The sequence below is a fragment of the Hippichthys cyanospilos genome, chromosome 16, assembly GCF_059441005.1.
Source record: "Hippichthys cyanospilos isolate Australia breed blue-spotted pipefish chromosome 16, RoL_Hcya_1.0, whole genome shotgun sequence".
NCBI classification, from domain to species: domain Eukaryota; kingdom Metazoa; phylum Chordata; class Actinopteri; order Syngnathiformes; family Syngnathidae; genus Hippichthys; species Hippichthys cyanospilos.
Genome location: NC_142384.1, coordinates 15,624,581 through 15,652,100, shown reverse-complemented (window position 1 = coordinate 15,652,100; position 27,520 = coordinate 15,624,581). Strand labels below are relative to the sequence as shown.

The 27,520-nt window shown below is 41.3% G+C and overlaps 1 protein-coding gene across 3 annotated transcripts; it reads right to left on the bottom strand.

Moving 5' to 3' along the window:
- Nucleotides 1–191: 191 nt before the first annotated feature.
- Nucleotides 192–27,390, bottom strand: hook2 (hook microtubule-tethering protein 2). 3 transcript variants are annotated; one of them, XM_088436971.1, is made up of 25 exons: nt 27,273–27,362; nt 21,799–21,967; nt 18,033–18,178; nt 11,083–11,364; nt 9,768–9,850; nt 9,568–9,640; nt 9,444–9,494; nt 9,190–9,322; nt 8,798–8,865; nt 8,041–8,106; nt 7,883–7,963; nt 6,748–6,914; nt 6,396–6,536; nt 5,114–5,315; nt 4,845–4,955; nt 4,669–4,756; nt 4,397–4,463; nt 4,070–4,207; nt 3,464–3,551; nt 2,583–2,617; nt 2,422–2,504; nt 2,219–2,313; nt 1,999–2,106; nt 1,751–1,822; nt 192–1,671 (listed from the first exon to the last, which is right to left on the bottom strand). In XM_088436971.1, exons 4-25 carry the CDS (start codon nt 11,125–11,127, stop codon nt 1,543–1,545), a joined length of 2,124 nt encoding a protein of 707 aa, XP_088293097.1. In that variant the 5' UTR covers nt 11,128–11,364; nt 18,033–18,178; nt 21,799–21,967; nt 27,273–27,362; the 3' UTR covers nt 192–1,542. The 3 variants fall into 3 exon arrangements, 2 of the variants coding, with proteins under 2 accessions (XP_088293097.1, XP_088293096.1); XM_088436970.1 differs by having other exon boundaries at nt 2,210–2,313; nt 27,273–27,359; XR_015868173.1 differs by lacking the exons at nt 192–1,671; nt 1,751–1,822; nt 1,999–2,106 and having other exon boundaries at nt 2,250–2,313; nt 2,583–2,781; nt 27,273–27,390.
- Nucleotides 27,391–27,520: the final 130 nt, after the last annotated feature.

The following is a 27,520-nucleotide window of genomic DNA, read 5'->3' as shown; positions in this document are numbered from 1 at the left end:
TTTTAAGAGTCCGGACATTAAATCCTAGATACTTAAGTATTAAATCGATACGAAAGTATCTGGTAACTCTTAAAAAACGTGAAAACACATCCCTGGCAATGAATGAGTGAAGAGGAATCAAAACAGAGCTCTTGTTCCTAAATATGAATCATCATAATTACAACAAACAACGAAAAAAAATCACAAGTTGCCATCTTTGATCCTAAACTCCCATTTATTTATAGTGCAAAAGTAGAAAAGACAGACTACTTAATGCTCATTTTGCTAGATCCCTGTGTGAGGTACAGAACGCCACCATCTTTTTGACCAATATCAACACATTGTCACCTAAGAAATTAGGCATCAAACAGTGAACGTACAAACCTATTAATAAACGACAACACAATGTACCCACACAAATTTTGGTTGGTAAAGACGACAGCATTTGTTGACAGAGATGAACGACGAGATTAAGCAGCAGCTTTAAAAAAAAATGGGATGCGATGTTCTAGTAGGGTATTGCGCGCTCATACGAGCTGTAGAAAATGAACAGTGTCGCTAAAAGTGCCATCGACGGAAGGTTAACAGTACGTGAGCATTCCCGCAATTAAAAAAGGCTTTAGTGTCACGACACGTCCATCACATTTAGGAGGCCTTCGATGGCCCGCGTTCACATTTGCGTCGTCTAAAGTGGTGCGTGCAATTCAAGCGTTACCCTGCTGAAAAACGGAGAGGGGAAAATGTCACAAGTTAAATTCAACTCATGAGTCGCATGCAAATAAAGATAATCAATGAAAAGCAAACATGCAGTGGGACATGCTATTCCACTAACAACTACACGAAAGAAATACAAAGGGAAAGACTCAAAACAAAGCTCGGACACTAGAAACAGCCCAGATTTCATTTTTTAACCGCGCAGGAAGGACTTTGTGATTTTGAAGGCACTGCTCTGGGAAAGTGCTTTGGCTAGCCACGCCAGTTCTTGGGAGAATATTATTCAAGTGGAAACAAGACTAAAGATAAGACACATTTTCTTGTGCGGCTCAAGCCCATTCAAAAAAAAAAAAAAAAAAGAGCATCAAGAGAAAAATTCAAGTGGTTGCAGAGTTCATAAAAGGAGGTATTCCAGTGTAACTTAGTGTCTACCTTACGAGGGATGGTCCAAGGTCACGTGTGTATTCTTCATGGGTTTATCGTGTCCGTTAGCGGGCAACGTGATTTCAACGGACCTTTTAAGAAATCCTCTCATGCCGTCCAAATCTTTCCAAGAACTGCGCTAACGCTAACTCTATTACCCTAATATACATTTTAAAAAGTCTAAAAAAAAAAAACGACAAAAAAAAAGAGAGACTGTAAAGTTCTAAAAATAAAAGCAACCTTAAAAGGTGCACGTTTCTTTTTTTTTTGGAAGCACCGATGTCCCTGTCCTCCACTTATTGCTTCCAACAGCTATCTTGGCGATACCGTGTTCAGCCACCAGGGGGCATGTGCAGCGAAGCGGCAAAAGGCGCGGACACGAGGAGGAGGCAAGGGGGCCTCCTGTCCGGGGTCTTCTTGCAAGTCTTATCTGGGCTGGGGCCGGGTGAGGCCTCTCCTGGCGTTGGTGGCCAGCCTCTGCTGGGCCAAGAAGGACATGGTCTGATGGGGTGAGCTCAGCCTCTCGCCCGCCACTCTTTGATGCAAGGCCATTCCCTGAGGGGGGGGTCACGCCGGCGTATTATTCATTTGTTCTCTCCAACTTATTAAGGAGGATATTTCGAGGTCATCTTACCATGTTGTACCAAGCGCTAATGATGAGTTTCTCCTCCTGGTCGTGTCTGGATCGGCTCTTCTCGTAATCCCGCTGCGCACAGTCACACATTTGACATATGAAAGGATTCCGTTGTGAAATAAATGTGCAGGCAAATGATTCCGCTACACTAAATTATTAGATGTAAAAGAGAATTCAGTTTGGCGTCCCGATCCTGGAATCCTTAGCAATCAGAAGTTGAGGTTTTGGCTTCAAATGTCTCACCGTACCTCCAGATGATGGATTTTTCGCTCTTTCTCCGACAGCTGGTTCTTCAAAGCCTGAATGTCAGGGGCCACGTTGGCCGGCTGCTGCTTGGGATCCAGGGTCTTCACCACCTACACACGATAAAGCGCAATCAAAAATCATTTCTTTGAAATGTAGTCTTGCAATCAGAATTGACCATTAAGTTCGGATCGTTGGACTATAAACGTTACGGACCGTTCTTGCCTTGTCCACGTAGCGCTTGTATCGCTCCTCCATCTGTTTCATGTCCTCGTCTTTTTTCCGCAGGATCTCCTGGAGTTCATCGATCTTTTTTGCCACTGAGACACATGAGGACAAAATCGATGATATAAAAAAAAAAGAAAAAGGAGCCAACGTTTACAGTGTCAGCTTCGAAGCAGTTCCAGGATGGAAAAAAAAGACTCAACTGTTGCTGTCCACTTTGGGCTCCAGGTCATCAATGACTTCCCTTTTCTTTTGGAGATCGGTGTGGGCTTCATGAAGCTTCTCCCTGGGACGAAATATCACTCCAGTCTTTTATTTGAACCATGGAACGCAAACGCTAATGAAGTTCAAAGAGAGGACTCACAAATGTTCCTCCAGCTTCTTCTTCAACATGGAGGACTATAATAAGATAAGAAGGAAAATCTGTTCAACACTAAAACTTGTTCTATTGTTAAAAGGCACACCCACAAAGACACAGTCAAAGGAAAAGCTGTGAAAGTCAAGCTGTCAAAGAGTTGAATCACAGGCCATGTGGACAGAGGGTGGGCCGTACTTACGAGAGCCTGATTTTGGCACGGCGGTTCGGTGGGGCAGGCGGGTAGGGACAAGACGGACAGACAGGAGAAGGGCAGGCGTTAACGGTGAATCAGCAAACACTACAAACACGACTTTGATTCCCACACACCACACGTGTCAACAAATACTGCAAGTCTCACCGAGCAAACGTTTTTCTCACACTTATAAAGCGCTCAATAAAATGCACTTTTTCGCCCGGATTTGGCTCAAGTTTGTTTGTTGGACAGTGAACTGGTGAACAGCGAATCCTTGTAACATGGGCTCAGTTTGGTGTTTTTGTGGTACGATCGTAAACCCTTTTTAAGGGGCACTTCAATTCTTTGCAGATTGTCAAAGTAGTTGCTCAGTTCTTTAACTGAATACAAATATTGGTCTTTTCTTTTTACCGTAATAACCTTATTCTACCCTATGATCAATCGAGGGTACCCGCATAAAGTATATACATAATCACACAGTATACTGTATATTTTCTAACCCTTCCCATGCTGACTATGGGCTGTTATTAGGCTCATGATTGAACATTGCGATTTATCACGAAGCTATGTATTGAAATTCAGCCATTCATGTATGTGGATAATATCGTATAGCCGTTTTCTTATCTTGTGTTAATCTTGTCTGTATGACTGACATGATAAATGATTGAAGTTGGGAGGGGGGGGGAGCACTCACATCCTCCGTCTTGCTATCCTGCTCCTGAAGGGCTTTCTGGAGCTCCTCCACCTGAGAACGCAGTTCGGAGATCTGTTGCTCCTGCAGCCTGAAGGGACAGAACAATGTCAGGATTGTTGACAAGCCGGTCGAGAAGGAGGGATGAAAGAAGTTAAATGAGTGGGTGGAAGATAAATAGAGAGAAGCGTTGATCCTTGTGCATCTGCGCGCTGCCGGGCCATGCGGCACTGCGCTCTACTGAGCATGCTCACTGAACTCCTCTCCTCCTGTTACTGAAGATGCTTCCCACACCCTGAGCCTGGTGTTGCCTGGCTGCACACGCACACACTCAGTCCACCCACATGTCCACATGCCCGCAGGCATATAAACACACTCGCGCACACAGACAAGAGACAATCTGGCATTCTGCCGTCTGTCCTCCAGTCCGGCCCACACAGCTCAGCTGAGCACACAGTCCAGAGGGTGAGTTGACATTTAGGCAGATATCACTCCTACCATCCGCCAAACACCCATCTTAATGTCAAGGAACACACAATATGGCCGCACGGAGTGGGTGGGAGTTTATTTATTCTTGCTAGGGAGGTGGACGGCAGACGTGTCACTTACCTGTTTTGCGTTTCAAGAGAATTTTTGCTGCGCTGAGCTCCTTCCAGCTCAGCCTGCACTTTGGATACTTTCTGCCGGTAGGTTTCCTCTTGGACACACAGCATCTTGTTTTCAGTCTGCAAGCGGATCACTGTCTCCCTAGAAGAAATATGACGACTCTCAAGTTTGAAAATGCATCATGGTCAAATTAGGTCTAAGTGGCTTATCTCCAAATACAAAAGGAATATAGTGGCACCAGTATTGCCAGAATAACGTAAGCAAAATGGGATGTCAGTACAGCATAAGCGCTCAGGCGCAAAGCTAGTGAACATTAACATGAATACATACTTGAGCTCAGTGGGCATGATCTCTGCAGCCAGGTTTCCAACTGAGGCCTCATTGTCGCACAAGCCTCCTGTGGAGAGATTAACGGTAGGTTCAAGATAGAACCGAGTGTATGTTCAGTGATTATACTGGCATTGCAAGGCTCTCCGTTGCGTGATAATTGGTTTTACGATTTAGCGGAATGTAAATGTCGATTCTTCGGTTTGGACAAGTTGCTATTTTTGGTCAATTATTTCTTCAGCACAGTCATTCAGTTGCGCCAATGTTAAGCTTACCAGCATCACACAGAAACCTCTGTTGGACTTGTGCACACCTCAGCTCATCGTTTGTCTCCCGAAGCGTGTCCCTTTCGGACATCAGACGCTAAAACAAACATTTGTTGAGTTTAATAACGGATTCCACATTCCAGTAGTCCAGATGTATAACAACTTAACTTTTTGTGTTAACTCACTTCTTTCTCTTTCTGGAGTGCATCATATTTGTCATACAGGTTCTTATACTCAAACTGCCACTTCTCAGCTTTTATGGCCTCGTCCTGGTGCTTGGTGTGAAGCTCGTGAGCCTGTAAAAGTCACAGGGCATCGAGACAGCCGGGTTGGCGCAAAACTTGCACGGGAACCGCAAGGCTCTCAAAGCACAAACAAAAGCCAGGCTGTGTTTAATTGCACGTTGGTGTCAACACAGAAAAAGTATGGCTCTGCCTCTTCCTCCTCAGCTTGCCTGTTGCTTGTATGTGTCCAGCTGAGTACGAAAGACGTTGGCCCTGCGGAGCTCCTCCTCCAACTCGCAGGTACGCTGCATGTACACGGTGTTGCGCTCCTCCAGGAGGCGCACCTGTCTGCGGAGGTCACCCAAATCTTCTAGCTTCCTCTTATAAGTCTCCACAAGGGTTTCCAGCTGGTTCACCCGGTCGGAAGAATGCCTGTTGGGGTAGGAGGGGCGGCAGATAAGAACGAGACATCCCTAAGGATATGTGCTTCTCCGGGGATGAACGTGTGATCGTTCCCGATTGGCTCCTCACTCTATTTGACTTTGGAAACGCTCTGACGCAAAGCAGCATCGACGCACGAAATGTCTTTTATCAACACAGATGCCGAAGTGAGGAGGTGAATGGACGTCTGTGTGTGGGTAGCGTGGGAGTTGTTTCTGTGAGTGAAAGATGATAATGGAGCTCTAAGCATTCACATGTTTTCCCACATTAAATCAATTGTGTTTCTATGCGTCATTTCAGACGTCAAAGGACTTATTGGTTAAAAAGTTCACTTTTGCTAATATAATTAAATAAAAAAAAATAATGAACAAACATTTAGGTGTGATACTGAATACTTAATCAAACATGGTGATATATCAAGGCAAGCTATAGCCTGCTTTTTAAAGGAGCGGTGTCACCACCATCAGCACCAAATACAGCATAAATATGCTAAAAAGAGACACACATTTCATGTGTCCAACTCAAATAAAAGGTGTGCTGTCTGCACATGTAAACTTGCATTCATAATGTGACTCAGGTGCACTTTTGTTTGCACCATTGACTTGTAAAGTACCAGCTTTCAGCTCAGAGTCTAGCTAAGAGTCACATAGATTGAACAGTCAAAGGATGAATATCAGAATTTTGCAAAAAAATTGTGTAGAGCAGAGGTGCCCAGTGACATGCTATCTGTTAAACGAATTCCAAATGATCTACCTACTTTATCCATTTATTTATTTATATTAAATGTACTTGGAAATATTCATATGTCCAGTACAATAGCTATCGGTGTTGCATAACTCCAAAAATTTCGCACAGAAGATAAAAGAGTCATTCAGCGCTTTTGACAGGCAGCTATATTAAGAGCATACAACGGGTAGGGATGGCGTTAACTCAATTACTGCCATGAGAGCTACTGACACTCCCTTTGTGAGCTACTGGTCGCTCAGAATTCAATGAATGGGCACCCCTCGTGTAGAACATGCAAGAAGGATGAAATCAAGTGGCGAGAGAGAATAAATTAAGTGGTACCACCTGAGAATATCCATCTCGTCTTTGAGGTCTTGGGCTTCTTGAGCTAGACTAGTCAAATCTTCGTTCCTTTGCTGCACATTGGCCAACTCGCGCTCCAGCATTTCCGCACGTACACGCATGTCATCTCGACTGCTCTCCAGTCTGATATGCACAACATAGGAAGTGATGAGAACAAAAGAAAAAAGATATTTCATGCATAAGCACCTTCTTATGTTTGGCGATGATGTTCAAAGGACATCATCAAAGTCAATTGGAATGACATTCACCTTCACGTCGATCATTAGAGCACAACTGCACTGTTGTAACAAAACGCAAAGCTGGAGTAAACTGCCTGGCTATGAGCTGCTTTTACCTGTAGTTCTCGTCTTGGAGCTGCTCCATTTGACTCTGAAGCAACAGCAGCTTCTTGCCGGTGATGGCGGTACTGGCGACATCCAGCGAGTCGAGGCGGCTTAGCTTTTCCTTCAAGGTACGGGTTTCTGTTTGAAGTAACAACTTCTCCTCCTGGGTCACCGACAGCTGTGGAGAAAAATGGAGAAAAACATGAGAGAAATACTACAAGGAAAAAGCTCACATTCGATATGCAGTGAAAAGCGACTGAACATTATTGAGAATGAAGACGGGCATTCGTGTGATAGCAACTGGAACGACACAAGCACATGACAGCATCACAGAAAATAGACTTGCCACTTATTGTGTACACACATGCTGTGTTCTCATTTGACATGCTTACTCCTCAAGACTTAGTCAGCTGGTATAAAATGTTCCCAGGCGAATGGAACGGTCTCGGTGGTGAAGTTAACTTCAGCCTCAAGGTAAATGAATGGATAAAAATAATTAATTTTGAAAAGAGAACATACTGTGCTGAGGTCAGAAGAGAAAAAAATAGTTAAAGAAAAAGTACGTAGTGGGCACTATATTTACAAAATAAAGTTGAGAGGAGCAGGCAGGGGCTTTTGGGGTTAGACAAGCCAGCAATGCAATAATGGACAAAAAAAAAAAAAGGGGGTGGACGGCTACTTACCTGCCGGAATCCTTGGAACCTACACTGCACTTTAACGACAGATTGCATGCTTTAGCACAGGACCACCGACGGCAAATCAATTTCCAAACAACAAGTGACTAATCCCTAAAGCGTGGGCTAAGCAAGTAAACAAACAGGTGGGCTGGAAGCAGTGTAAATTGGAGTTGGCTGCAGCTCCATCCAAAAGAAACGTGTCAGTTTTAACTTCAAGTTATGCAACTCTTGACAACAATATAACTTTGGGGGCAGGGGGGACTCGATATGATCAGTGCCTTCTCCGTGAGTTGACAAAAAAAATAAGGCAAGGTTACACAACACCGAATCCAAACACAACAAAGTCAGGCGTTCTAATCAATAAGGTTCAGAATACAATTCATAAGGCACCAGCTCACACAAACACATCACAAACAGCAGACCAATTATTGATTTTTTTCTTTTTTAAAACAAGACAACATAAACTAACCTGATGTTCCAGGTCTCTACAGCGCTGACGAAGGTCCTCTTTTTCACCTGCTTCCTCACTTAGAAAATAATACTTCCTAGACTGCAAACACAGACCAGAAAATAAGTATAGATATTGTACAGAAATTGTACAGGGAAATAAACAGTTTTGTGTTTCACCTGGTAGTCAAAATCTCCATAGGTCTCTGGGCTTCCTGGTTCAGATGAGGGCTCTCTTGATAAAAGCTATTAAAACAACCCAATTTAACAATAAGCTCAACTTATTCAGTGCATAATAATGGAGAAAAAAATATGCTTTGTTGATAAAAGCTACATTGAAAAAACCCAGCTCATCAAAAATAAAAAATTGTAAGATGCCCACCTCTGGCTGTTAACAGCACAATTGGATTGACATGTTTTTCCTGTGTAAAATATTGCCCAGTTTTTGTACAACCTGATTTCAATCAGACTCAGTCCATCAGTCAAAGTCTCCAAAGGTCTCATGGCATCCTGGTTCAAGAAATTATTGTCTTAGTTTTTCTATAATTTGGGTTCAGTCAGACAAATGGGTTACCATTTTTTTCCTGTGTGAAGAATTGCCTTCGTTTTTGTACAGTTTGGTTTCAGTCAGACTTGGTCAGTCACTCAAAGTCTTCTTGCTATGTGTTAATGACAAAAACTTGAGGTTGCAATGTTTTCTAAATCAGTTACACATTATCAGCTTTGTAAAGGCCACATTAGAAAGCTCTTGCACTGGAGCCTATTAAATATGAATACTAAATGTCGACAAACACGCATGCATTTAGATGGAGATTTGCGAAACGACAGAATGCTTTCTGGCATTTAGTACCATCTCCGATTATGAAGGATTTGTTGATTTTGAATTAACCAAGGACTTAATGCAAACCACGGCGAGGATCACAAGCAGCTGACGTACCTCCTGAATGGCTGTCATGACGACATGCTGGACAGATTCCTCAAGTGTCATAATCTGCTGGATTTGTTCTGGGTTTAAGAAGAGAGAGAGATTGGTGAAAGTGGAGCCAAATAACAGATTAGCAAAAAATGGGTAATCTGAAAAGAAAACTAACACTGGTTCTTTTGACAGAATCAAAGCAGCTTAGTTTGCGTGACCTGATCATTTTGATGCGCTTTACAAAGCTTAAGTTCCAAGTTATTATCAAATCAGCTACTCAGCTTGCTATGATGACTCCAAAACATGAATTACATGGTATGAACTCTAGCTAATACCGTTCTCCGTCTGCGCATCAAGTTTGTAGCCTTTCCCTTTTGTTTCTTTTTAAAGTTCCGTGAAAATGCTGCCTTTACCTTGTTTCTTCTCACAGCTGACAGCGCACCCCAAGACAAGCTGCAGCAGCTTGCCCAGCTCAGTGATGTCTTCCATCTCACCGATGAGATTCACATCTGGCAAATGCTCTTCCAACACCTGGTGACCCAGTATCTGTTGGTACAGGTCACAATACATCACAACAGGAAACAAAGGTTAATAAAAATGCTCCCACAAATCAATTGTGCTTATTTATCAGCAAATAAAATGTTTGTCAAAGTAAAATATCCCTTACGTCGTGGTAATATTCCAGCATGCTCTTGAGAATCTTTTTCAAGTTGCTGACCTACACGGAAAAAATAACACGCTTAACAATTAGAACAATTCTAAACTTGTCGTTACAAAGAATTTGCCATTGCCTTGAGGCGCCAGTTGTCTTCGCTCTCCTCTTTGATCCTCCCAAGCCAGGTTTCATTAAACCAAGTGGGGTCTCTGATATTATGAACACAAGAGAAAACAAGCGATATCACACCTTTGTGCTTGTTGGACGAGATTTCGTCCAATCCATCATTTTAAGTAACCATAACAACAAAACACGAATACACACAAATATCCTTACATTATGTGAAGGACGTGTGCGATGGCCACTCCACTTGTTAGGTCTTGATTGCTGCTGCATGATGGCACCTGAAATGTCTGCAACTGAAAACAGTGCCAAGAAGACAATACAATATTAATGCTGTACAAAACAGTGGTGTCGGAGGCCTTTTATTAACAAAGCCATCCATTCAAAGATGTCATGTCACGTATAAATTATTAATATGAGTGTCAATCTGCACCTTAACATTGGTTCAAACGATGTTTTAAGGTGCACATTGAACTAATACACAGTAGCATTAAAAAAGGGGGAGGAGGGGGGTACTTGCAAGCCTGTGCACACCATCAATTGTGGGTTGTTTTGAATCACGAGGGAATAGTGCACTTCACAAATTAGATGGTATCAATAGGAAAGGATATTAATTTATGTGGAAATACTAAAGGAACATTGCGACATCAGCCAGTGAGTGAAAGCTTGAGTGTGAATGTGCCTTCTCGTTGGACAGATGCATACTGTCAAGTTGGTAACAAAGTGGCTTAAGGACAATAAAGTCAATGTTTTGGAATGAGAGTTTTACAACTGTGATCTAAATTATATTGATAATGTATGGGCAAATATTAAAATATAGAAGACTGACACGACCGCGAACCTGGTGAGGACAAGTAGTACAGAAAATTAATGAATGGATATTGTGCAAGGCATGTTTTGTTTTATTTACTTCCTCCGGGATGTTTCTTATATACAAGATTTTTGGTCATAAAAATTGAACATGTTCAATAGGCTATATAACATTTTTGGCCCCAACTTGTTTTGGACACCATTATCAGGAGCACTCCACTTTCACCATACCATAAGGACAATTTTAGAAGACATAATATGGTAACCACTTTCCTACGACTATTTTAAACGAAGTTCTATAAATTTAACTCGTGTAAAACTTTATAAATTCAGAACAGGATTGTTAGTGATGACGTGTTCGTTTAGTCGTTCCAAAATCCGGTGTGCGACATGCAAACAGGTGTATTTTGATTAAGAATCACAAATTAGCGGACATTTTTGTTTTAAGGGCACGTTTCTTTGGCGAAAGTGCAGCCAAGTAAAAATAAAGATAAGCCAGTAAAGTAAACATGTTGTTCCGAGCGAGTTAGCCGTGCAGGTTAGCGTTGCTATCGTAAGCACTGTCAACTTCCAAAACTGTTTCAAATCATTCCAAGTTTCGCCCACAGCGTGCCATACCTCGCGAGCAACTTTCCATTGACTCAAAAGTTTAATTCGCCATTTTTGTCCTGTCAGCTGTTAGCCGTTAGCAAGACTACGCGGCTAAAGTCAAACTTACCCACGTTAGAAGTGAATCACACAGCTCGCCTTTGTCCAGGCTCATTCTGCCGTTTCGTTTTGTTACCCGTAAAAACTCCGACTTTAGTGTGTGAGGAGGCGACAGGTGCCTCGAACGCTTTCTGCCAAAGTTTTTTTTTTTTCTCTCTCTCTGCCAAAGTTGATTGCGGACCCCGGACACTTTCCACGTCAGGCTACCATGGCCTCCTTGTGCTCCTGCCTGCTGTCTGCGCGTCTGTCTCACCTCCAGCCAGCCCAGCGAGCTTCCGTATTTAGAGCGTTTCTATGGAAACGGATTACAGCAGGGGTCAGCTTGACTGAAATAAATAGGCTAAATATGACAAAAACAACAGTGCGATTACTAACGCAAAGTGTGTCAGTTTTATTCTAAATGAAACAAACATGTATTGCGGTTCTAATCAAGTATAATTACTTACATTGACCTAAAGTCTTACATTGAAAATTAAGACCATTTAAAAAAGGGTTGACTACATATTTCCACAATAAGAATTACTGTTATTTGAATGTGCAATGATTTATAGAGATAAAGGATCACTGGCAACAGACAAATATACTGTGCCAATTACCTTTGCAAAAGTGTTCACACGTCTCACCTAAATAGAATGACATATATTTAAAATATTGTTCTAAATGCGAAAGCACTTACCTGACTTGTATTTTCAGTTGAAAAAACGTCTACAAAGCCCTGTTCAATTGCCATATGTTTGTGATATATTACTGCAACAAAGATATTACCATTATTGATATAAAGTAAAAAACAAAACAGATAAATTTTGAGGGGAAAAGTCAATCAAGCAACAACTGAGATCATGTGTTTGTGTAAGTGTGTACCCCTTATAAGTGGAGATATGATTATTTTCAGAAAAAAAAAGAAAAATCAGTCATGATAAATGTTTCATCACTCTTTTATCACCGCCTCTGATAATCAAAAAGTTCTGATGTTTTAGGAGGCTTTTCTAACATTTTTGGATTTGGGAGGTTTTGTACAAACACTGAATAGTATTTGGAACTACTCATAACTTCCTCCACATGATCTTTTGGTGATGGTTGCATATGTGTCAGAAAAAGCCTAGTATAACAACAAAAATGTACCCAGTTATTCACACACAGTTTAAATGGAGATAGGTCTGACTTTCATTCGACATGAGTTTGGATACTATTGATAAAGTCTGAAAACAACCAGATCCCCAATAATAGAAGTTTCTGTGTCTCGTGATTTGGTATCATCTCAGTTGTTTATTTTTTATTTCCTTTCCTAACACCACTTGAATTGTGAAGGATATTGGTCACTTATGGCGGAAATAGTGTTGACAGGTTTTTAACTTGGTTCGATCTGGTTACATTACAAAAACACAAGTTTTTGAAAAAGGGGGGTGTAGACTTTAAGTAAAAGTAAACAAAAAAAAACAAAAAAACAAACAAAAAAACAGACTGAAATGTACTTAATTATAAATACTGTCATTGTGTAATTGTAGTTTGATACATTCCACTGCCTAGAAACATTGGATTTTATTTTCAAATTAGATTGTTCAAGGTTGAGTAGTGTCTTACTTCACGAGTTCACAAAAGCACCACTAGATGACTCTAGTTGACCAGTTGCCTCACAATAAAGCTTGCTAGACAAGGGATCGCTTCAAACCGAATATTTTAAAACAAAAAAGCTTGAATATAAGAAATTAGTTGTTTTTTTTGTAAGAAATTGGATTTCGGGGAATTTTGTTTCGTTCTAATTAGTTAAAACGGAAAGCTTGACAATATTTGATACAATTCAATTGATAGAAAACTTGTAAATATTTTCCAAAATTAATGTTTTCCTCTTGCTCTTTTAAAAAAGAAATAATAAATGATAAAAGGAATCTTAATGAAAAATGCAGTGACACATAGGTGCAAGGTTGTGATTATGCAAACAAATGACACCAGATTCCTGTTAGAACTCAGAAGCCTGTTGTCTCTGAGTAGTAACTAACATGCTGTCACACACGTACACACATTCTACCTCTTCCTTGGTATTGTAAATATCTCCATTTGGCATCATGCGCGCTTCCTTATTTGTCATCAAACGGAGATGAATGATAACGGAATGATTCCGATGATTTCCGTTTTGTTCTGATAACCTTGAACTGTGACCAGTTCACTTGTAGGAGTTTTTTTTTTTCTTAATGAAACTTTCTACTTTATGCCTGTCATTGCCAGGTTTGTTTGAAATTACTCTGTTTTTCTTAATTGTTTCTCAACTTGAGACTCATTTAGTCTTTTATACTGCCTGTTGAAAATCACAAATAAAGTATAGGTGGCTGCCAGCTGCGAGCAACAATTTGCCCATTGATTGAAAAGTGATGCCCAGTGATTGAAAAAGTTAAGTGCTGATACTACACTTATACAACTGTAGGCAGCTACATTAGCCAGTGGATAACAGCAGATCATTAAGTTAATAATTTAATTTTGGTCTTATTGCCTACCTTGTTATTTGCTCGATTATATAACGTTGTCTGCTCGGGTAAGTGAACAGAATAAGAATTTCATTGCGTGGTATTACTATGCGTATGACAATAAAACTTTTGAATCTTGAATAAATTAATAAAATAAATTTAAAAAAAATAAGTATCTCATGTCCGCGCATAGCGAAACATCAACACTGCAGTATTTAACAATGACAGCACTTTATTTTTTCTTTCAATTGAATTAGATTTTGTTATTGTTGTTAATATGGGTTACCAAAATCACCCAATCGTATCAGCATCACAAAGCTCAAGAGAGAAATGTAAGAAGAGAGCGTACTATGTGCATCCTGGTACGTCGTCAAAAGTCCCGACATGTTCCGGGCTAAAATTGATACGTGCAGGTACACTGTTCTGCTGCGTACCAGCCCAATTAAAGCACCGAGTATATGTACGCAACACTTTAGGATAAAAATGAGGCAATACAACCGGTACACTCCGGAAATATGAGTTGGATTTGGAGCCTGCTGACGGTTGATCGAGTAGAGCCGCGTGGTGGTGGCTGATTTGAGTTGGCCTTGCACCGGAGGGCCATTCAAGGTTGACATTTGATATTATCACAAGTAGGGCAATGGTGGGCGAAAGGTTAGATTAGGTTGGATAACCTTTATTAGCATGCATCTTGCAGTTCTAATGTACAGGGTTCAAATCTGTAAAATGCATGTTTGGTTACTTGAAGACTTTAAATGTGTCAAGATTGCACCAGACTCAATCAAAACAATAACAAACTTTATTTTTTTTCCTTCAGGTTTGTTCTGGGTAGGATCCAGCTCACCTTTGACCTTAACAAGGACAAGCATCTGTTATGACAGTGCTTCTCAATTATATTTTGCAAAAGCCCCCCCTAGGAAAGAGAAACCATTTGCACCCCCCCCCCCCACACACACACACACAGACTTGCCACGCTGACCATAAATAAGATTATTAGCTATAAAAATTGTATAAGTATACTTAAAACTGTATCCTTTTTAATATTGAAACAAGGGAAAAGCAATATGTAAAAAACATTTCAACTACTGTTAGTTACTGTTGTTTTTTTCCACAACATTTATACAGGTTAAAGGGTTGACTCAGCCAGGGGTGTCAAACATAGGACCCATGGGCCGGTTCTGGTCCCACGAATGGGCTTAATCTGGCCAGTGGGATGATTTGGTAAAGTAGAAAAATGATCTGAAATTCTTTTAGTACATGAAAAACTTAAAATGTTTCATGATTATAGGTAATGTTAATGTTTTATGATAAATAGTGATGGTTTGCGTATACTATTTTGGACAGTAATCAAAAAAATACTAATAAATTTGAAGTTGTTGTTTTAAAGTTATATTTCATTGGTCCGCCCCCCCGGTTCAAACAGAAAAAAACCCCAAATGCATCAAAGTATCACCCCACTATTTGAGAAACACCAGATTCCTACTTTGTACGTCTTAAAAAAGCATTTTCACCATCAGTCTCTCGCCTGTAAACACATACGGTAATCTCATTTCCAGTTCTTGTCCAAATAGTCCCAAATCAGGTACTGTAACTCAAGGCCAGGGTCAGATGCCTTGTAGGAAGCCCGGTTCTTGACATGGGGGGCTTCGAAAAAGAAGTTAGTCAGCCCCCAAAGGATAGGTCAAGCCGACTAATTCTTGAGTGGCAAGAGGTGCGGTGGGGGCTCCGGCGAGGCAAAGCTCCGGCGGAGGCTGACTATTTTTGGCCAGCCCCTTCTTCCTCCACGTTAATTCCTCTTTTCACCCGTTCTCTCTTTCCTTATTCCCCAGATGTGTTTCCTTCCTGAAAGTCAAAAGGCTTTACTTCTCCTCTTTTCCAACCCCACTATGACGCACTTGCATCCCTCCGGGGGGGGTGGGAGGGGTGGGTGGGGGGGACTGAAGGGTGGACGTGGGAGGGTCAGAAGCTAAGATTGAGTAATGATTTACTTTTTTAGGCTTGCGGGTTACTGGTTGGGAAAAACAAGGGATGGTTCCTTTTTTGTGTAAAGAATAGAACATCCTAAAATATAAACATTTGTATTGAATATTTCTTTGTGCGATTTAAGAAATAAGTAACTTTTTTTTCAAACTTTGTGTTGTGTCACCTTGAGTTCTCTGGTAAAATTTTGTTTCACTTCCTCTTCCTGCTGTATGCCCGTAAAGTATGTTTTTGTTTTTTTTTTTTTTTGCCTATGGTTTCGCGAAACCAGCATATAGTCAACCCAAAATATATATTTATTTTAAAGAGTTAGAATATTTGTTAAAGGAGCAAAATCATAAGTATTGACAATGCAACCAGTAGAAAAATATTATCACTGATTTTAATTAATTTTGATTTTTGATTTTAATTTTGAATAAAACATGTTTATTATTGATATTTATAAAATAACAAAGAAATGTATAGCTCAATATAATAGCTTTTTTTTAAGCAAAGATGTAATAAACATACATCTAAAGAGATCAAATTGATTTATAGCATCAAGGTGGTGAAACTAAATTTCTTTAAATTGTAAAATTTTATTTTCCAAATTTAAGCAAGTGTATGTTTAACCCCTGGGGTAAATTTTAATCGAATTCCGTATTTTTAAAGTTTTTTAAGAGTGATATCAAAGGAAAAGCATAGAAAAAAAACACTAGGAGGGTAAAATGTGGCATTGATTGTCAAAACATGACGACTTTCAATATGCCACGCTGCCTGCCATCCCTTTTAAATGATTGCAAACGGGAGGTCAAGAGGTACACTCTATAGGTGTCAAATTTAGCCCATGTTGGGCTCATTTACTACCATTAAGATTGGAAAAATTGTCAATTTTGGACATCTTGAAAACCCGATGTTTTATCATGCATTTCCTCCGATTTTTGCATTAACGCTTTCAACGGCAACTTGCATTACATTTTATGTAAACTATCTTTGAAAGACAAACTGTTACGCAATGAAGGTTAAAAAAAAAAAACTGAGTAAATAACGTGAGGCCAAAAGCAACACTGCACCTTTAAACGCAAGAATGCCAAGGATGTGTGGCTGTGCCCAGACATTTGGAACAGGAATGCGCTGGAATGCTGGCAGCAGTTTATTTCCCCCGCAGCTTTCTCAGGTGTTACAGGGAAAGGAAAACAACAGGACCACAGAACAGAGACGCACGTAAAATCACACCGTGAGCCTAATGACAAACCGCATTTCGAGACATGACCTCACTCACAGGTACATGCTGTCAGCCAGGGCAGATTTATATCGACCTTCCTTATCAGCTGGCCCATCCCTCCCTCGCAAACCGTACATTTACAAGCACAGTTTGTCTGTCCAGGTAGTTAATAATACTCTCCCCTCAGGACGTTGGCATGAATGCTCATCTTGTAACAGTCTGCCAGGACAAACTGGAAGCACTAAAATGTCTGTCTTTTAAATTCAATCAACTGATTTGGTCATTTCCAACCACACTATTGAACTGTTGTCATTTGTACTTGTTTGTCTGCTCTCATTGCGCCTAGTGACAGTTTCTACCAACAGTAAATGCACTCAGAGTGAGGCTGCATATGGCCGTTATGTGGAAGCCACACAACAGTAATCACACACACACACACACACAAAAACAACAACAAAAAGTCCACATGCTAAAATGAAACAATAATATGGTTTTGTTTGTACCATCCATTTTCTGCACCACATACTTTAACAATACTGCAGAATTTACACACTACTTTCATCAAAATTTAAATTCAGCTGGAATGTGAAGAGGTAAAATGGAACTTAATTTGTGTATTTTCCATTTGAAAATGTTTCCGGTGAAATAACGATGGAACGTTAAGCTAAACTATTTAGCTAATTAACAATTTAGTTAATAATAGATTTATCTGTTCATTATTTCGATGATTTGCTGACGAATTTGACCACTTTACCACATTTGTTCAGACCACTGTATCAATGACAACAAAAATCACTCATGAAAGTTGAATTTGAATGGCAGCATACGCCATCATTATTGTGCGAACGAGGTCAAGTTGTGATTTTACTACCCTGAAGGTAGCCGCTTATACAGCTTTTCTACCCCTGTTATGTAACATGCAAATTTGACCACCCCTCCTGACTAATCTACATCCTAATATGACTCCACATGAGCAGGTGTCAAACTTATGTTGATCATCGAGCCAAAGTTTGAAGATGAATCTGTGAGTTTTATCTCATCACTTCAAATTCGAGGGGCGTTTATTGCAGGGTAGAGTTGTTTTTGATCAATCTGCTCCACGTCCCCGTCTCCCTCTCCGTCTCGGTTTCTGTTTCCAAGCCTCTCCCTCTCTCGCACACACAAATAGGCTGCACATGGCCAGCATGAATGAGTCACAGTGGCTTGGTAACAAGCGCCTCTTCTCAGGGACAGTCCCTCCACATGAGCCCATGTGATTAGGGCCAATCACCTTGAGAGTATCAGGTGCATTGCTCCTGTGTGCAACGTGAGACTTACCTCTATTGTCTCCCAAGTTCGGGATAGCAACTGGCAAGCAATCCTGAAAGGTGATCCGAATCGATCCGATGCTGATCATGAGCCGGAGAAGCGCGGCCATGTTGGTTCGTTGCTCTTCGGTGACACTTGTGTGTTGTGCGCTACATCTAAAAATAGACAAACAGAAGCATGAGACGTTGGAGGACGCCACAATGCATTGGTCATGCAGATGATATGATCTCACAGTATGTAAACTAGTCAATTGTTGTGACGACTGCTTTTACTTATATACTGTAAGCCTGCTTGCTGCAGAGATGGTTGTCCTTCTCGTGGGCTCTCCTATCCCCACAGTGGAATGTTGGAGCTTTGACAGAGTGACCATTAGGTTCTTCGTCACCTCCCTGAGACCCTTCTCCCCAATTGCTCAGTTTAGGCAGCCAGCCAGCTCTTGGAATACTCCTGACGGTTCTGAACATCTTGAATTAATGAATAGTGGAGGGCCTGTGCTCTTTGGGACCTTCAAAGTAGCAGAAATATTTAATATTTGTGCCTTGAGACAATCCTGTCTCACAGATCTACAGACAGATTCTCTTTATCATATTTCACAACAAAGGAATAAGAGTCTGCAGACGCAATTGTCCTTTGTATTTTCCCTTAATTTAAAGATAAGAGTAAAACCAATTGTTTTGGAGGAAACAACTTGCTTCTTGCTTTGTCAATAACATATACATTAAATTTTGTTTTAGCCACCTCAAAAATACAAGTTGTGCTTTTTATAGAGTTGACCTTATGTGCATACAATTGTGCAAAACTGTGCTATTTTGACACATAAAATAAAACTGCATTGTAGATTATGATGATCTTTGGCTTCTTCTGTGACTGAAAGGTAGCAGGTTATGGCGCAGTTGATGTGAAAACAATAATTACCAAACGGGAATAATAACAGCTTAGTGGCACACTGTTTGTGCACGTTTCTCCGAGCACATGTTCAAGAACACACAAACGCGCGTCATACACCCACCGTCGACTGCTGCGTAACAATAGCGCACCTCTTCAACACGGGACAGGCCTGCGCTTCTCCACCCTATTTGCTTTTTTAGACACGCTTCACACACCCTTCACCAGAATTCTTGCTTTTACCGAGTTGTTCCATGCAGAACAGGGGTGAGCCTCCTAGTCATGCTGGTGCCTGCTGGAGTTTGTGCAAATGACATGGCCTCTTGTCCCTGTATATAAACAGCGACGGTCCATTAGTGCGCATAAGGAGGTTGTCAATTTAAATGTCATTACTAATAAGCGGCAGGTGGCTGGACTTTGAACAACCCCGATGAATTGAAGTTTCAAGGTTGCACACAGGGGATTACAACAGCCACCCTTCTTGACCGTTTGCTGGGCGTGAGACCAGATTGGAAGGAGTTGTCAACACATACCAAAAAAAAAAAAAAAGTCAGGCAGGCAACCACACCTTCAACCTTGCACAACTTCCCCTATCCTTATGTCTGCACACTCTTGGCAAACACACCCAAACAATCTTCATTCTTCAATCCCTTGTTTGGAGCTGTGCAGCTGGCTGAGCCCCCAGTTGAAGTTCTTCCTCAACTGCTTAAATTATATAGCGGGGCTTTAAGGCCACAGAGCACCTTGTCAACAAGTATGGCCTGAGTGAGCTCTTCACTCAAAGTGACACGCCACCTGACTCAGCAGCTCACAGGCTACTGTTTACCGGGCCTGTCCACCGCAATCAAAACGGCCGTATCGGCCCTGAGCGTAATTGCACGGATGCTGGACTGCGTTAGAAAGAGGGGAGACGGCAAGGACGCTTGCTCTTTGTGCACCTTTATTCACATCACAGTGCAGCATCTTGGGCACGGAAGGCCACAGATTATGCATACACACACGCAGAGAAGCTTCGTTTTTCATCGGACCAGGAGTAAAGGTCGCTTCGTGTAAGGTGCGGAAAGTTCATAAAAATATGCGGTTATTTAAGGACAACGTCACGAGTGATTGACGACAGTTTTATGGTGATGTCCAGGAGTTGTAAGGAGTTTCATTGTTGCTGGAATTCTATGTCCCTTTCAGAAGATCAAAGACATGCGAGTGCGGCTAATTGGAGACTGTAATGAGCGTCTATCTTGTCGTGATTACTGAGGTGAGCGCCACTCTACTTTGTGAGCTCACGCAAACTGGACGAGAAGCAAGAAGGATCGCATGGGGGCACGTCAGCTAGACGATCACTTGTTGCACCGTCAGCACAAAACGCACGGGATGCACGAGTGAGACTGACACGTTCAGACAGTCATCTTTTGTGACGGGTCTTCACCTTTCAGGTGCAATGACGTCCCGTCGGCTTATGATGTGCCATTGACTGGCACGTTTTTAAATGCGGTAGCCTGACCCCGAAAGCCGCTGACCCCGCACATCATCAATGAGTGAAAAGTTGAACTCGCCGTTTGATCACTCTTTCGCGAAATCTGATGGAGAAGCTGACAGCGACTGAAAGTGATGTCAAAGAACTTTGAAGTGGCGTGACATTCCCAAGCCCTGTCAAGATGAACGCGTCTATTTGTGGCGCACGAAAAGATCACAAGTCACGATAGCAACAGCGCTTAAAAGAGATAATTACAGGAGAGAGAATAAAAGTCCATTATGAACGTTTGAAAGGGAGCTGTCATGTAGGATTACAACTACGCTGAAACGAAAACTCCCATGAACTTTCAAACCCATCTTGTTGGGTAACGCCAGATTCCTCCCAAAGCTGCTGGGCCTGAAGCGCCGTACTCCTTAATCACAGTTGAACTCTCACGCCGACTTCCAGCTAGCAATTACACCTGTCGCTTTTTTATCTGGGGGATAACTTGCCAGTAATCCTTCGATTTGACTGTCTTTCACTGATGAACATGAAAAGTTCAGCAGTGCAAACATCTTTAACAATGAATGAAATGATTTGTTCCCACCTATAGCTGAACTCTATGCGAGTTACACAGATGTGGTCGAGGCAAGGATTACATTTGATTTGTTTTATTTTGAAGTACTAAAAGAAGCCATGGTATTCCTATTCAGATAAGAAAACATCTTACTCCTTCACTTTTCATTTATCGTGCATTTTTCAAGTCTAGTTTCCAAGTCAACTTTCTGTTAATCTTATATTTTTCAACTCAGAATTGATGTTTGTCTATATACGCTCTAGGATCTCAGTGACATGTTGTGAGAATGTGCAGTCAAGCTGTCAATCTGTCTTCCTGGTGTGTTTCTCAGTCTAGTTTACAAGTCTAGTTTCCAAGTCAACTTTCTGTGTCTCGTTTTCAGTCTAGTTTCCAAGTGCAGTCTTGACAGCTCTTTTTAAATGTTAAGTTTTTTTGCAACAAAAATTGCGCCGGACAATGCTGCAAACCGCAAGTAAATAATGAAACAATATTAAATCAACGGTTAATCCAAGCCTGACTTGGTTAAATTACTTACAGTTATGGTTATGATTTAGAACAAAGGCTTATCTATTTCCCAAATGAGCGCTAACTATTCCCAACCTCCCCGTTTGGTGGAACAGCCCCCACAGGGAAGGATGAAACAAGCTCACCGACACACATTAACCCTGGTTGTGACCCTGCAGCTTGTCAGAAAGACAAACGTCTGAGACTGGAGAGAGCACGGGAGAGAAAAAAAAAGAGCATTCTGTTTCCCATAAACGAGGAAGGGGAGGGAGGGTTTTTTTGGGAAGTTTGGTGACTCATCACATTTTCTTTTCTTCTGCCGCTCCCCCACTTGGCATCGCACTGCAGAACCTGAATACCTTTGCAGTAGACAGGCCCATCATAGCTTGAATGGGGGCCCTCTCGAGTTCTGACAAAGGTCTCGCGTTGAACGTTATTGAGCAATGCATCCAGAGTCCCAGCTGTTCACGTGGCTGTCACCATCCTCAGCTGCCTTTGTTCATCCGGAGAGATTCTTCACTTTGAAACCTGAGGTGATAACAAGTCAAGTCTTAGACAGCATCTTAAAAACATTGCCATGTCTTGGTTCTTCGCTTTCTTCTTACGCGTCTGCAGGTGCAAATGATCAGCTCCAAATCACTGGAGTTGAGTCATCAAGTACAAAATACACAGCTTGTGAATGACGTTTTTTTATATATATATATGTACCCATATATGAGAATTGGTTATATTAGACCAATTTATATAAGGTTTTATAGCACTTTTAGGAGTGATCGATAATAGAAAAAGAAAAAAAAAACCTCCACGCTGTACTTTCTTCTCATACTTTGAAATCCTCGCTTCTGTGTAACTGCTCACTGGTCTGTAAAGATCTTTACCACTAAGCGATTACCAGCATCATTTTGTGGTGGGGGACTTTCCCCTGCGGACCCCGACGCGCCGCACAATAACAACCTCCAACCCTCTGCTAGGAGGCATTTAGCTCCAGGCTCAAAGCCTCTCTGGCTCCTTAATGATAGACTCCTCAAAGAGTGATGTCACCAGCTGTAAACAACAGCGCATGACAAAAGGGTCTCGCTTCTCGCCTCTGTTTGACCGCAGCAACCTTACATGATGGAGGAGGCTGCGTCTTAAGGGCCCCTTGTGCTCACGAAGCTGAGCTGCGGCTGCTACCGGTGACTAAGAGTGACTAAGCCAAACAGTTGTAGAAGTTGGCTTGCCATCTACATGTCATCAAGCGTTTGATTTATGGCAGTAGAGTGGATGTGGTGAAGACAGACTGAGATGTTCAATCCGTCTGTGTTTATCTTTGTATACACGCAAATACGCCGCAGTAATGGCAAAGGTGAAATGTAGTTTCCTGATTCGCTTTATGTTTCCTGTACATGTAACGCACATATTAACTGATATACTCATAAGAGGCCTTCCGTTCAAACATCACTGAAAGGCCGCCAAGCAGGGCTGGGATTTATTAAAAACAAAATCCGCTTCATGTCCTCGCCTCGGCTTGCGGCTTCCTTCAAAGGAGCACCTTGTTAGCTGACTCATTGGCTGAAGTTGTACATTTCCACTTCCACTTTGAAACCTTTCCAACTGAAACTTTGCGGCAGCAAAACAGAATTGGGGAAGGGGTACCAGAGATCTGGAAGCAGTTATGAGCGCGCTGATTCAAGAGGAAAGAAGGGGAAAGAAATTGGCGAATGTGTCATACAACTGTCATAGGGGATCTAATATCCCTGTGAAGTGCAAATTCTTAACACTGAGATTGGAAATTTAGCGACTAGGGGAAAATGAAGTCTTATTGAGGTACTTTTTATATTTTTTCATTGCTCTACATTACAGTGGTACATCTTGAATATCTCTTTGTGGGCTTACTGTATGAGAACATATATACACACTTTCAATTACTTCAAAGAAACAAACCCAAAATGTGATCTTCATTGTGTGCTGAAGCCAGCGCCAATAAATCTGTGCAGGGGAACATTTAACACTGTCCCAGAAGTCATTTGGACAGATGTGAAGCCATTTGATTACTGAGGCTTAGGAATCAAATCATTCCATCGCCCTTGGTTCACCAATTGCCGTTGGAGCTGCGTTGCAAAATTGTTCCCTGGTAAGATGTGAGGTGCTTTTTCTTTGCGAATTTGGCACATAGTCAGAGTGAACACGATGACACCCAACACATACAATCTTAACCCTTGCTCAAATCCATCTAAAATCACATTAAACCACTTGCATCCCAACTTGAACCTACGTTTAGGTGGTCACTTTACTTTCGGTCACCAAATTGGCAGTCGGGCAGGGGCATGTAAAAGACGACGCTCTCAGTTCCCCAGAAGACCCAGCATGGTGCATCCCAGGCTGCCAATTTACCAAACACACACAAAAAATATTTTTTTTTAGTGTCTAAACGCACATGTGCTCTCTACACAAATCAGGCCATCAGCCTTTAAGAGTATGAGTCCATCAGCATAGTACAACATCCTTTTCCACTTCATACTAAGTGCTCTATAGATATATTGTGGACAGGCCACTCTAATTGGAATGGTCTGAGTGTTTTTCTGGCCTTGCAGTTAGTACTGCAGCCGAGTATCAGAAAGGCAGGAGAAAAGTGTGAAGTCACCTAATTATCTGTCTGTGGGATGCCATGTGAAAAGCGCACACACTCGTGGCAATATCTCGCCTTTGCTGGATTCTGTGTAAAAAGGAAATGAATGTGTTTCATTACAGCACTGTTTTGCTGGATTCCTGTGGGAAATAAGCTTTTTATTCAACTGGGGGTAATGAATGATTGGTTAATTCTTTAAGAGACGTGTCAGGACTCTAAAGGAATTGCTGAATCAAAGTAAACATTAACTGTGCCCATTAGAGTAATGCTGATACATAAACAGCAAAGACAACATATTGATATGAATGCTTTAGTGGGGGTATGGTGTGGAGATTTGCCACATGGCTGCATGTCAGCTCATCATGAACATTAAGCGCACCCTCTTACTCACCCCTCGTACTGACCCCCTGCTCCTTTTGTCCCGCCATTTAGCTTTTCCCTTCCCAAACAACGCCTGCGGAGGTCTGATGGGATCACCCCGGTGGTCTGATACCTGTGTGGTCCCGCGGGTCAATACGAGGAGCACAAACCGGGTCAGAGAACACACATACTGTACAGGCGAAAAGATAAAGAGGGGGATCATCTAGTCTGACTAACATGTCAGCCTTTTAATTCTCTTTGACAGTTTTATCTTACTGCACTAAATGGTAACAGGTGACGGCAGATAATGAATCAATTTGGTTTAAAACCGAAGACTGGGCAATATCACTTTCACAAAAAAAAAAATAGAGCTTTCTCTACTGCTGAGAAGAGAGGAAGAGCATGACTGTCATGGGTGTACATCTCCTGATCAAGACGGAGCTTAAAATACAAATATCTCACTTCCTATGGGTGTATAATTAGACCTGGTCAGAGAAACAACAAAGGAAAAAAGTTAGTAAAGATCACTTGCTAATATCGTTGGAGTGTGTAAGAGGTGTGAAATGCAGTGTGCGGTGGCGTGTTAAAAACAATAGGATTCATCATCGCTGTAAGTTTGAAATGTGTTAAAGAACCTCATGACTTCTTGTAGTAGTTGTGTTGCATTGCTTATCTTAAAAAAAATAATTAAAAAAAAAAACACTTGAGAGGTCACAGCTTCCTCCGGTTGTGGTTTGTGACACACTTGAGCAAGAGCATTCGGTCATTGACGCGCGATGTAAATTTGATGACTCCATTTTGGAAAATAGTGTTGAAATTCCTTGAATTTTATGACGATTGATCATAATACTGAGGTACTGTTACGTCAGGTGAATGTAAAATTAAAATAAACCTGGGTGACGGGTGAATAAATCAACCTTAAATGCAGGAAATAAACTAAAAAAAAAGAAATCCTGCATGAGTATAATTTGTGGGATGATGTCAACGTTACAGGCTGATACAGTGAGAAGTTTTGCGCAGATGTTCAGGTGGCGCAGAGGAAGTGTGATGGTACATTAATAGCCGGGCAAGAGACAGCGTGTCTCAAATTGTGACATACTGAATTGTCACTTTCGCACCATTATTTTTAAGTGGCAGCACAGTATGGCCTTTAAGTTGGAAATGTGCTGGGTTTCCTGTAGTTTCTTTTTCTTTTCACCATATTGATCATTTGTATGGTCATGAGGTGACATATTTACTTAAGTGTCTCCGCGTAAATGTTGTGGAAGAAAAATTTTTTTTTCTTCATTTTCACTTCCCCTATTGTAGTGTGTTGACTCAGGGCTCAAGGCTTGGCGTCTAACGTACAGAATAAATATTACAATAGTTGTATAATCAATTTAATTTGCATCAATACATTTTTTTCATTATCCTCCTAGTGTTATTTTGGGGAATTTTCTCTGTGAGTGTGTCTTGTTTGCATTATGCTACGCCGTCTTTTCTCTGCTGTGTGGGGCGGTCTGATCTGAGTTGACAAGGAAACAGCTAGTGCGTATGATTTTTGTTATTGGGCTTGCGCCTCACAAATTCTGCTAGGATACATGGGGAAATATGAGTGAATCACTGAAGTTCCGTTCATTTAAATTGCTTTTCAAATGTGAAGTTTCTTCAAAGTATGTGCTGTGATTCACTGAAGTTCTGGTCATCAAAATTGCTTTTCAGATGTGAGGTTTAGATAGATAGATAGTTTAGATAGATAGATAGATAGATAGATAGATAGATAGATAGATAGATAGATAGATAGATAGATAGATAGATAGATAGATAGATAGATAGATAGATAGATAGATAGATAGATAGATAGATAGATAGATAGATAGATAGATAGATAGATAGATAATCAAAATATGTTCTATTTCAATCCTCATCAAAATATATATGTTTTTTAATGATCAAACTCATTGTATGCCGTTTTAAAATCTCACCGCTCGCAACACAATGCAGTCGAGGGTGCACGCTTTCTAAATCTGTTGTGAAAAATGTAGGGCAGTGACCAGGGAAATCAGATCATGGTCGCCTTCCTTTTGGGAGAATAATGGAAATTTACAATGGCAGGAATGGGCGAGATGCCAAAAGGAGGGAAAAATCCAGAAACTATTTGAGTGTTGCCTTGGAAGCGGTATTGTGGTAAGGACCTGAGGGAGAAGAAGCCTTTAATATTTCAGACCTTTCAATTGTTGAAGGTAATATGATAAGCTGTGAAGAATAGATGAAACAAATACATTGCATTTTTCACATTCCAACCTTGGCTATGTGATTCCACACCATGTTGCTTTGAATGTGTGCACGAGCAATACACTTTACAATGTAAACAGTTAACGCAGGTCGCAACTGATTTTGTAATGTTTTTATACATAAATTCCACTATTTACTAACATAATACACGTTTATGTACTGGTAATGACTCCTAAAAAAACCCACTGGAGTAAATGAGAGGCCCACACTTCTCGACGACTGAATTAGGGTGCGCCAGGCGATCGCTTTACGCCGAGAGAAGGATGGCGAACAGGAGAAAGAGGGATGAGAAATGAGAGGGAGGCGCAGGGGTGTTTGAGGAGGTGGAGGAAGACCGAGAAGGGAGAGGAGGGTGATTTGGAGGTGGTTGCCAGGACTCCAAAGCTCATCTGTCATTCTGTGCGTCAGTCATCCTATTCCCAGACTCACACGCAGCCACAGTTCTTGCGCAAATGAGAGTCTACGCACAAACACACACGCACACATGCACAACACGCTTTTTTTACGTACCTATGCTGGATGTTCCCGCACAGTCTAATTAGATTCCACCAACACAACAATCCACTTCACCACATTTTTTTTTTTTTTTACCTCGTTCGAACATACGCCATACTGTCGTACTTCAGGCTGGTTCCTTGGCAACAGCTGCTTCCTGTTTGTCTGTATTTCCAGAGCGAGGGTAAGGTTGGAGATGAAGGCATCACTTCAACTATGAGAAAAAAGTGACCTTCAAGTGACCATAATGCTCAATTGTAGGATTGATGGATTGTTTACTGTATACTATATACCGTATAAAGCTCTAAAGAAATGAACCCACGTATATTTATTCACTTCCTTTT

Excerpts from the sequence above, each read along its gene's own strand:
- hook2 (XM_088436970.1), bottom strand. The coding sequence starts at position 11,127 with ATGAGCCTGGACAAAGGCGAGCTGTGTGATTCACTTCTAACGTGG. Across the intron at positions 6,537-6,747 it reads CTCCAAGACGAGAACTACAG|ACTGGAGAGCAGTCGAGATG; the intron begins GTAAAAGCAGCT and ends TGTGCATATCAG. Across the intron at positions 2,618-3,463 it reads AGGATAGCAAGACGGAGGAT|TCCTCCATGTTGAAGAAGAA; the intron begins GTGAGTGCTCCC and ends ATCTTATTATAG.